This window comes from Melanaphis sacchari, unplaced genomic scaffold (genome assembly GCF_002803265.2).
Source record: "Melanaphis sacchari strain LSU unplaced genomic scaffold, SCAv2.0 Contig15_pilon_pilon, whole genome shotgun sequence".
NCBI classification, from domain to species: domain Eukaryota; kingdom Metazoa; phylum Arthropoda; class Insecta; order Hemiptera; family Aphididae; genus Melanaphis; species Melanaphis sacchari.
This window is the reverse complement of record NW_020270722.1, coordinates 395,115-407,708: the sequence shown is the minus strand read 5'-3', so window position 1 is coordinate 407,708 and position 12,594 is coordinate 395,115. Positions and strand designations below refer to the sequence as shown.

Sequence of the window (12,594 nt, the reverse complement as noted above, 5' to 3'; positions counted from 1 at the left end):
GTATGTATAGTTATATTTTATATTTTTTGTTCCATCGACTATATTGAATATTTCGAACACACCAAAACTATTATTATACACCACATTAATATATATACAAACATATTATATTATAATCACATCGATCGTTGAACCGACCAATATGAAATAAATATATACAATAATACAATATTATAATATTAATTTAATTGATTTACATAATAACTACTTACTAGATACACGTCTTACATGAAATATTATACAAATAAACGCGATTAATGCATTAACAATTGGTGTACAACACACAAGCAGTTACAAAAAAATCATAATTCAAATGGAATGAGGAATAAATAGCATAAAAACATAAATATAGTAGCAGTGTGGACGGTCTGGCGATAGTGAGTGTCCCCCGAAAATATTTTTCCGATTTCCCGATTTTGGTTTAATATTATGTACCTAAAGTGCCAGAAACGACGGATTTTTGTCGAGGTTAAAAAATTTAATAAATGCGCTTACATTACATATGTCGGCCCAGATCAATGCGATCTATGTACGTTCTGGGAAAATATTGTGTTTCTTTTCGTAAAGCAATACATAGTCGTTGTATTCGGTGGCTGTATGTAAACATGAGACCATTTGATACGACGTATATTGGAAGTAAACTCGTCCAGCATACTCCCAAATACAAATAAATCGTACTGAATAAGTCGTCCCCCAAAGGATAAGAGGAATACTTTGATGCTCTACGTCGCGCCGTGTAGGACTACGCGAAAATTGGTCTCGACGGCGTCAAAAATTGAAGTAACTCCCGAAAAATCATAACGGTGGGAAAATGGGTATAACTCTTTCCTGACTTTAGTATACTATTATTACTATCGTCTATGTATAAAACAAAACGATTAAAAAGCCTCTGATCAAGTGCTAATTTGTTACCTAGTGCGTTACAAACGTTCGCTATGACCTCGCTGCCACGACTACACCACGGTTTCAAAATCTAATGCTCCTTATTTTTATTTATTTTTTTTTTATCTGTTCATCTCGACACTGATTTATATTTAACGTCACGAAAGTTCGCTAATCTAATTAGATTACAAACAGTCACACGAAACGCGTTTATCGTGCACCAACGAAAATGAAAAATAACACTAGACCGTCGTAGTTGTCTCTAATGTACAATGTTATAATAATACGTCTTGATATTAATTGTTTTTACCTGATACGATTTGCGACCGATTATTAATCGATAATCGGACGAAGACTTTTGAATCGTCCTGCATTATACGAGCAACACCCGCGCCTACGCTCTGTCCTTGTCGTACTTGGTCAACTGCAACGGTTGCGCAGCCGCCGCCGCAGCCGCAGCCGCTTTGGCCGCGCCCTGTTCGAGGGCCCGGTGGTGTAGGGCCGTGAAGGCGGCCATTTCGCGCCACGAAGCGATCGTGGACAGCACGCTGTTGTGGTGATGAATGTTGTTGTTGCTGTGGTGGTTGTTGTTGTTGTTGTTGTTGTTGTGGGGGTGTTGGTTCGAGTGGTTCAGGTGGTGATGGTTGTTGTTCGGGCTGTCGACGGTTCGTTTCCCGTCGGCCGGGTGCATGATGTGACCGAAGTACGGAAGTCGGTCGGCACCGAATCGCGGACGTGACGCATGATTATTGTTCTGATTATGATGCTGATGCTGATGATGATGATGAGGTGTCGGGGCGACTGCCGCCGACGTCTTTCCACCGTCGCCGCCGCCGTCGTCGTCGTCGCCGACATCGTCGCCATCGCCGTTGCCGCCGTCGTTGTTGTTGTTGTCGTTGTTAGTGTTGTACGACGACGAATTAGAACCGTCTCCGTCGTCCATCGGTTCGTCGACAACGCCACTGCCGACGCCACCGCCGCCGACGCCGCCACCGTCGTCTTCTTCGTCGTCTGTCGTCACGTTTATCTCTTCGGACGATTCGGACGCGGCGTAACTCTGCTGGGCGAGCTGTCGGTGCAAGTGCTGTTGCGGCATCAGCGATCGGAACGCGCTGTTCTCGCCGCCGCCCAGACACCTGGCCCCTGCGGCCGGGCAAGGCGGGCCGCCGACGCCGTCCGGTACACCGGATGGACCGCCGATCGCCCCCACGACCGGCGACACGACCGGCGGCGTGGGCGTACCCGCTGCCGAACCGCTGCTGCCGCCCGACACGGTCGACGCGGCCGCCACGCCCGACCGACGCGATTTGTTCATGCGCTGGTGCCGTCGCCACTTGGCCCTTCGGTTTGAGAACCACACCTGCGAAATACATTGTAATGAATGTCCCTTCCAATAATACATTATTTATGCACACTGTATACAACATTATAACGCGTTAAGAGTCAAAAGTTAAAAAAGACAGTATACCAAATAATATGAAACGAAACAATAATATTGGCTAAATATAATAGATTTTGAATTGATTTTTTTTTTTTTTTTTGGTCTTGCTGAATCGACAGTGCATTGATTACTCTTAGTTTCTAGAAACTATTGTACGCGAAATTTTCACTCAAGTTAAAAATAGTGTGAAATGCCATAAAGAATAGAGGTATTAGGAGATTGCTTTTGAAGTTATTTTTATTTCAGTTGTTTTAATATAAAGCTTTAGTTAATATGGCTTTGCGTTATTCAATTACCGTATGATCGATCGTATTATATTGTAGGCAAATGGCGTGCATTAAAAATAGAGTTTATTGCAGTTTCAAATATATTTCCTGATGACAGTTATTTTTTATTTTTTCATTGTTATTTTAAAGATTTTTTCCATTGAACTAAAATAATCATAGTTCTTCTACTATAGAAAATATGTTTTTTTAAATTACCAAGAAAAACATAAAGCGGTATGAAATTAATGGAATATATTATATTATAATATTGGTAAGTTTTTCAATATGAAATTGTTATTACGCATTTCGGATTCGCACATAATAAAATAGTAGAAAATAACTCAAAATTTCCGTAACAAACGGAACTATTTAAATTGTTTTTGAAAATAAAAACATCATTTAATTTTAATTTTATTGTCTCTAAGTAACCGGTCTAGTCTCAGGTTTCGAATAAAAATATAAACTGTGATTAATGGTCTAACGATGTTTTTTTTAATTCTCTATGAATACGTACAAATTGGTGATTGATGGATCTAGTCCAACAGTAAATATAATGGTAATAACTTATATTATGGTTTATGTCCTCGAAATTATTATTAAGAGGAAGAAAACGGACTGTTCATAAGTACCTACTGCACGTACTAACACAATTACGAGTAGACTCATTAAAAAGTTGTTATCATTATTTGCCCTACCAGATAGTGCAGTATAAAATATAATCTGTCTTTTTTTTAAAAAAAAAGGGTTAATTATTATTAAATTCACTAAAATATTTTTTTAAATAACCCCAGAGGCTAAACACGATTACAGGATTGTTAAAAAAAAGTAAAAACAATCAATTATTTAAATACGCAAAATATGTAGTCGATATATTGTATGTGATTAAACTTTAAAACATGCAAAAATATGCAAAATAAATTTTCACACGTATTAAATGAGTTATGTGAAACGAATTACGTCCGAATTCGATTGATGGAACTATAAGTTCATATAATATCATGAAATAACGAAAATATCAAGTATGAAATCATATACGAATATATTAATAGTTCACGACCTTGCGGTTATGACTTATCGCGCACATCGTGTACACTTAGTTATAGTTCTAATAATGTGAGTTTATTAATTATATAGGTAGGTGCATGTTAAAAATTTGGTATTTCGTGGTTTAAACAAGGTAATTTACTAAGTATGCTTATTGCTAGCTCCAATTATTTCATTTAATAATACATTTATTCAGGTTTGGATTTTTGAAAATTTTAAATAAACTTAAGATCATATATTTTAAATCTTGTTTTATTGCTAATTATTTAGAAGATACTTTTTTTAAAATTTGTATATATCTTATTAAAACAATTAATTTTTCAATTATTATTACACTTGGGACATTAAATCATAAACATTGATAGATAGATTAAAATAAATTACTAAAACCATACTACTATCACAATATTCTCCAAGTTACTCAAGCCCTTTATCATGAATGTATTTCTTATTAGTTGCTAGTAGGTACACAAAGTTAAATAACTCAAAAACTACTTGTAAGTATTTAATTATATGAATTTGATTTGTCGATATTTTCAGAAAAGTTATTCGTAAAATAATTTATAGTATAAAAAGAACCTTTTATTTGAAAATCTGTATCTCTATATGATAATTTTTAAGTAGTACCTATAAAAAATTTCAAGATTTAAAAATATAATCTTAAATATATTTAAAAATTCAAAAAATAAAATTTTAAATACCATACTGAATTTTATTGAAGAAAATAAAGATGGGCCGTACTTTGTGATCACTTTGTTTAAACATACCCATCTTGATCTATACCTATAAAGTGCTTTAATATATACGAACAAATACAGTATAATGAATCGACTTACTTGTACTCTGGCTTCAGATAAACTAGTTTTGGCAGCTAGCCGTTCACGAGTGCTCACGCACGGATAGTGGCTCTTGTCGAACTCCTTTTCCAATTCATCGAGTTGATCAGGACTGAACGTGGTTCGATTGCGCCTAAACTTTGGTTGCTCAGATCCGCTGCCACTGCCCACGCTTTCCATATCATCTTTACAACCGTCGATGCCTCCAGATCCGTCGCCTATAAAAAACAATGGAAATTATTAGAAATAGGTACTAACATAATTATATAAGGTTTATAGGTAGATAGTAGATACATAATCATATATTAAACGAAAAAAACTAGCAGGATTTTCGTAACGTCACTGAAAGGAACAAATAGTAACTACATATCATGTGGTAAATCATAAGTATTCATAACTTTGGACCTCCATAAGAGTTTTTGTAATGAGGCTTATTAATCTTACGAGAAATTCTAAATAAATAACTAATTTTATCAATTAGTATTATACTGAAAGATTTTGTAGTATAATGTTTTACATAAAAGTAAATTTTAATTTCTAATACATAAATTAGTTTTGTATTTATGTAATTAATATATATGAATTAATAAAATAAACTTTATTTTGATTTTCCTCCAACATATGATGTTTTGATAATTATCGATAATTTTCACGGATATATGTTTTATATTTATTTAATTGTATTATAATATTAGTTTGGTGGTTTTATACTGTATCATGTTATGTTATCACAAAAAAACATAAATATATTCACGTTAGGTTATCAAAATACTAATTGTTGTAATAAATACCAATTTTATTTTCAATGAAATAATGTACGAAACTGCGATCGAGACGATTTAGTAACCTATTAATTTAATACTAAGCTATTCGTTACGATGCATTACTCATATAGTATCGGATTGGGAGCAAACATTTTGGGTTTAAGTGGCCTAGGGGCTAGGACTAGTATAATTTTTTATGTGAGTTATTGATATCTATTTGAGATTCTCGTCAGCACTTATGTAATCAACGCGTATTTAGACGAGATGCGTTTTTAACAGGCCATTATACTTGCAGGTATAATTTGCACTAATAAGAGACAAGAGTTATGTTCATATTACATAATAATTATAGGCCGACTTGAATGACGACAATATTATGTATACATGGCAGGAAGTGCATTTTGATTAGTCGTATTATTATCATTATCGTTTTGCATTGCACGAACTTCTGCGTGTTCTGGGATGAATGCGACGGCAGTGTTTCGCGTAAAAGAGTTTCAGAGTAAAACAAAAGGGGAGAAAAAAAAACAAAAAACACGCCTTTCGTGTCATTTAAATGCGTACACTTATGTGGCTATGTATTATTATAGGTAGGTGGTACATAACGTAATAATAATAATATTTGCAGAATTATAATTATCGTTATTATATATTAAATTAAATATAATTGTAAAACGTACCCTGCACAACGTTTCCTTTTATTTTATCCGTACATAATATGATATACACATTATTTATCTACTTACGTACACCGCTTAGCAGCCATGCTATTATTACACGCATGTCGCTATATAATATTATTACGCTCACACGTTATATTTACAGCACGCACGTTAATGCGTCGTCCTGGACGTGTTTATGTACGTGTAATTTTAACGCGCAGACGTTAACCTACTTAATATATAATTTATAATTTATATATATTATATTATAATCGGCCGACGACCGGGTTTGCGCGCGCGTAATTGGAAACGCTAATGCAAATCGTCGTTAAGGAACTCGCGCGGGAACAGATACTGCAGAGATAGTAATAATGTAATATTATAAACTGAATTGTTTACGTACCCGTCTGCGTTTTAATCACATGCAATATGATGATATTATTGACATTACACAATATTATACCTACCCACAGGCTACAGACTCTCATATATAGTATAATATAGATTATAGGAAAGTATCATGGCAGGCATAACTGGTCGGCGTGTGAATCGATCGGCGCTACTATATTGTACACGTAATATTGCAGCGAGTACTAATGTAATAATATATATCTGCGCAGTATTGTATACAAAAGTAGCCGTTTATCAATATTATATCTCGCGATACTGACATTGAGCGTCTAAATAAATAACACTACGTTAAATACAAATCGAACATGTTTGCGCGCATTTGTATGGTATAATTTATTCTAATCGATCGCCGTCACGTTTTGTTAAAAAATAAAAGATATTCGTGTAGTCACAGTAGACACGGTTCCATAATTATTTGTATGGACGGGACATAGGCCATAGGGTCGTCCCTCTATTACAACATGGAAGACGTACTATATGTGTATAATATGTATAGAAAAATAATATTGAAATGAAAATTCTTTATGGCAAAAACTTTGTAGGGAATCAAAATGTGTATTTTATTATATAGCGTGATGGTTATTTTATCACGTGTATTTTATGTCGAAAAATTAAAAAATGTCCACTAAATCAATGATGGGATGGGGGCGTCCGTGATCAGATATAATCAGTATAATTAACAAACACTGTATTTAAATATCTAACAGCCTCTAAAATATATTTGTCTCTGGTCTCTGGAAGTCCAATACTCTAGTTACGTGTTTATAGTGTTCCCGAAAAGAATCAGGTCCATGGGTCCAAGTTATCTGAGCAACAAATGGCTCCCCTCAAAAAATTCCTGAATACAATATTGTCTCGAATCTAACGATAACCTTAAGATGATTCTAAAAGTACATATGTAATATTGAGCACTTTGAAATATGTATAAGATTTCGATGGTGAGCTAAATTTATAGGTGAAGTTGTCTTATGTAAACAAGTAAGCCCAAACGCTTTATAGTTAAACCGGTTATTATATTATTGATATGTATCCAGACTATTTCCACTAGTAAAAGTGGTCAGTAGATCATTGCAAATTTTCAACAATATTTATTACTTCTGACTCTAGAAAACTGCATTTAACATTTTTATTGTTAATTTCTACGGGAGAAAATTCACTTAACACGATTTGCTTATCGAGTTATTATCTTTAAACCGAAAAAATCCGATATGCATTGTATACAATACAGACTCTAAGTGCCAGACTGATGTTTTTATGTTACCCGAATTAAAAATTTTATTTTATTTCAAAGGGAAAGGTGTACAATTTTTTTTAAGGATGGCAAAAATAGATATACATTAAATACAAAAAACTTAAATTGATTAGAGTTGTTAATGTGGTAATGATGATTTATAAGTACCAAAATGACTTATTTTCAATAGAAGATTTAAATAATGTTGAATAACCGTATGCAAACACATGATTCCAAAAAAAAAAAAAAGAAAAAAGATTTACTTAGATATTTCTTACGATGATATGTATAAACGAGCTCATATTTATGGAAATGTACCTATACTGTCTTAAAATAAAATAAATCACACCCTGTGCATTGTGTATATATGACCTATATTATATTTAATATGTATATATATATGTGTGTGTGTTATAATTGACGATTACACTGTAGGTAACTATTATGTTACCTACATGGCACTTATATGTGTATATATTAGTAACAATGAATTACGTACATATATTATAGATATAATACGATTATCTGCTGACCGATACAATAATATATTCACACAAAATTAACTATAATACTTATCCTAAATACACACCATGTAAGAATATTAGTTCACTATATACATTAAAGACATTGTTATATTTTATATCAATAAGCTCTGTACGACTTCGATAAAACTACCGACTATTGTAAAACTTTATTTACCTACTTTGTAAGTATTTAGTAAGCGGTAAAATTTAATAATAACCTAAATTATCTTCTAGTTATTTAATACATTTAAGAACCTTATATCTAACTGCCCTTGGCTACGGTAATTATATCTACATGATCCCACGATTCTATCTAGATATATTTAACTAGTCACCCTCTGGCCACGTTACAATATCAACAAGTTTTTTTCGTCACGAATCAGTCACTAAAACGGTCCATGTATATAACTAAGTTATGTTCGATAGAGTCAACCATTGTGACCTGTCATAAAATCTAATTAAAAAAAAATGTTTCGTTAAGTTTTATAAGCATTTAAATTGTTATAATAAATTATTATAAGCCGAACTCGTAATAATCAATTTAAATTATAATTGCAAATTTTAACCTTTTATAATCTTTGAATCATAGTAAAGTATTACCTTACTAATATTCAATCATATATTATCAAAAAGACAATAGAAATTATGAATGTTTTTAAAATCATAACCTACTTTAAAGAGTTTACATTTTTTTTAAAACAATTTTATAACGTGTATTATAGACTATAGTTACCTATAAAACTACATAAATTGAAAACATAAATTTTAAACGAATCTAATCACTTGAATAGTGTAATAATAATAAATTCAGGAAAACATTAATAAAGTATACACATTACAAAATGGATACCATAGTTTATTATCTAAAATTCATTTTAATATATTGTATGTAATATAAGTCACGATGAATGGTTATTTAATTGTAGAGGCGTTTATAATATAGTGAATTGAATGCAATATTTTGAATGTTTGAAACCAGTTTGCGGTTTAAATTATGCGCTTTCAAGTAATACATACGATACAATTGTGAACTAATTCGTTTTTAATGGAATCAAAGTTTTAAAAATCGCGTTGTTTTAATTTCAAATCAGCAGAGGATTTATATTTAATGGTAAGAAAAAAAAAAGATTAAAATAGATTGAATTATGCCGAGTAGAAAACTGGTTTAAAATCCAGATGGTATTCTAGACGGTGGACGATTCTTTCATGATCATTCATGCATTTAATTAATATTGTATTTTTTATTTTATTTTTTAAGTTATTCTAACATTTCTGGTATTTTCTGATTTTATTATTCATGGGAATTTCAACAGATACGATTTCGTTGTGCTTATTATTATAGCACAGATGATAAATTAGCTACTGCACGTCTGCACCACGTGTTTTCGTATTAATGATTTCCAGGATGAATATTGATATCACTCTGCAATGATAGGCTTACTATTATGGCAGTTGCTAGTCGAACTAATATACATAATGAAATGATTGTTTTAAAATGACTGGCAATATGTTATAATATTATGTGATAACAATAAGTTGTAGAGTGGAATTTAATATAGTATTGATAAAGTACTTTTTGTAATGCATATAGTTAAAATGACGATAACGCCAATCCGAATAATTGCAAATGAATCAATCAATTACACAGTTACCTATGTATTATTACTTCGTCATGGACATTCGTGCAAGTACCCACTTCAATAAAATTTTATAAGGTATAATGAATATATCGGGTTTTATGAGAATAATATCTAGAGCTTTCAGAATTCAGAGCTATATAACACATTTTAAACGATCGACACTTTATCTCGTGGCACGCGTCCATTATAATTACTATTGTTTAAACGAATAGATTTACTCAATTCGCACCATAAAATGACGTGAAACACGTACCATAGATAAATTGAAATGGTTTTTTTTCTTCTCTGGATTTCAAAGACACTCGAATTGCCCGCCGCAATCGTTTAATTTGTCAACAATAACCGGTTGCGCGAACCGCCTTTTGAACCACTACGTATAATATTATATAGGTACTTGCAGACGCGAGACACGTTTTTTACATATTACATACATAATATAATATAAATATACCTACGATGTACTGTGGTCTTGTATGTAGTAATGATTTTCACGAGCGGATGCAATAGTGTAATATTTATTATTATTATTTTATTTGATTATTGACGATTACAAAATACCTATATATTATTTATATGATATTGATCCGCAAATATGTAACTAACACTAATGTTTAATATCACGGGTGATTCCCCTGACGTTAAACGCAAACCCAATTAATGAAATATCAGCGAGAGTATTTTATTTATAATACCTATACGTCATTATATACGTGATATCATAATGTGAAAACTGCAGAACATTGTCATTATTATAACATTGTATACAATATCTATACCAAAATAGATTTTACTGGTTGAAATGATAATTTTAAATAAAAACTGACCAAACTTTTTTTTAGTTCATATATTTAAAACAACAATTAAAACCACTATAATATTTAAATTTTAAAAAGTTAATGCATGCAAGTCGTTGATTTTATAGTTATTTATAGAAAACCTCACGATACTATTAAAACAAGTGACTATAGGATAATTCCCCCATTATGTATTATGTAAGCTATAGCTGCAACGGATATATCGATAATGAATAACAGGACGTAATAGGTATAAGTTCCACCTACTATTGCAGTTATCGGATTTATATTCCAATCCGGGTATGGGTATTAATTACAAACGATTACTAGGTACAAAAGTATCGTTTTATTAAAAGTAGTAAAACCAAATTTAATAAAAACGTAATTTTATAACTGAATAATCGTAATAATATTTACATAGTATTCTGTTATAATTAAATTTTAAAAATTGTTAAATAAAATTAAAGTTCACGGAAAAAGTCCCATAAAAAGGACTGACAAAGTCTGAACAAAAGAACAAATAGCCTGAAAAATTTTATTATTTATTAAGTAAAAAAAAATGCGGTTAAAAAGAATACGATGTATTATAACTATATTGAAAATTACTTTCGATTTCTTCTCCTATAACATAATTTCCGATAGTATTATCAAAATATTTCATACCATATTAAATTGTACGTATGTCATATAATCTGGAAATTAATTGAAAAAATACTTAAAGAATCAAGCATTTATGTTGTTAATAAAATATCTAATATATAGCATTAAATGATATTGATTGAATAAATTAATACATTTTAATGATCAGATGATAATTATAATCATTGAAAAAATAAATTTATAATAAAGTGATCACCAATTTATAGTATTATATAATACAGTATAATTAAAATTTACTTTATTTTTTAATATTACTTAAAGAATGATTCACTATTTAAAATTTAAGTATTATATTTTACTTAGATTTTTTTCAGAAATTAATTCCCTGTACTTTTTATTTTAATGTTAATGTTAATATAATTATAATTATAATTTATTAATATTTAAACTAAATAATAGGAAAACGGTCATATTTTTGAGTATAACACGATTAATATGAATTACTTCCTTCCAATATCTTCTAATTATGTAAAGATAAACAAATATTTGACAATATATATATATATATATTATAACAAAAAAATTATAAAAACGATATAATATAGTGTAGCAAATATCAGTGGACATTAAATTATTCTTGAACCTAAATTTGTTAACAAATTTGAATACTTTTGTTATTTTTGTTATACATTTTTTGTTTTTACTTTTATTTTAAAAATGAAAGTCTTTGGTCATCGTGCGGAAGGAAATGAATTGTGTGAGTGGGGAGAGGCAGAGGTTGGGTCCGTAAACCGCAATTCATTTTGCCCTCCCCCTTGAAATCGATGCCAAATTTCGCTTAGTACAATAATATGACTACCACGGATACTTATAGCAATTTTGCTATGAATGTTTTGGTTTTACTTTCATCTTAAAAATGAAAGTTTTTGATTATCGTACGGAAGGAAATACATTATGGGCGTGGGGGAAGCAGAGGTTGGATTCGTAAACCACAATTTATTTTTACCCTCCCCCCTTGGAATCGATGCCGAGTTCCACCTAATATATTACGATCACGTGCGTTATGTATATAATACAATATACCTATAGATATATCGTATACTTTAATCATGCGATATATAACAGTTAATGCAGAGTCTTCCAAGTTTTACATAAAAAAAGTAGTAAGAATCATATTCAATGATCAAAATCAAGGGCGAATCTATAAATAAAATAAGCAGAAGGCTATGAAAACGATCAAGTCACTGTTTTTTTATATAGGTAACTATTTGGTCGTTATCATTCTATAATACTATTTGGTTTCATTAATTTCAACAAGAAATCCACTATCAATAATAAATCAAAAAAGTTGATAACAATTAAACGATGCTGAATTGTGTAGATATTAATCAATTTAGTGATTTGTGATTATATAGTTATAGCCATTATAATAAACATCATACCTAAATAAGGCGGTACTTGGAACAAATTTTTATGAGCAGGTAATGGGTTTAAATTCT

General features: G+C 31.0%; 1 protein-coding gene across 2 annotated transcripts in view; it reads right to left on the bottom strand.

The window, feature by feature from the left end:
- Positions 1-216: 216 nt before the first annotated feature.
- Positions 217-12,594, bottom strand: part of LOC112592202 — a 61,925-nt gene continuing 49,547 nt past the window's right edge. The window contains exons 5-6 of one of the 2 annotated variants that reach the window (XM_025336216.1): positions 4,470-4,687; positions 217-2,242 (exon numbers count right to left, since the gene is read on the bottom strand). In XM_025336216.1, coding sequence (XP_025192001.1) covers positions 1,277-2,242; positions 4,470-4,687 — 1,184 coding nt within the window. In that variant the 3' untranslated portion in view covers positions 217-1,276. The remainder of the gene's footprint in view (positions 2,243-4,469; positions 4,688-12,594) is intronic. The other variant, XM_025336215.1, reaches the window with a different exon arrangement.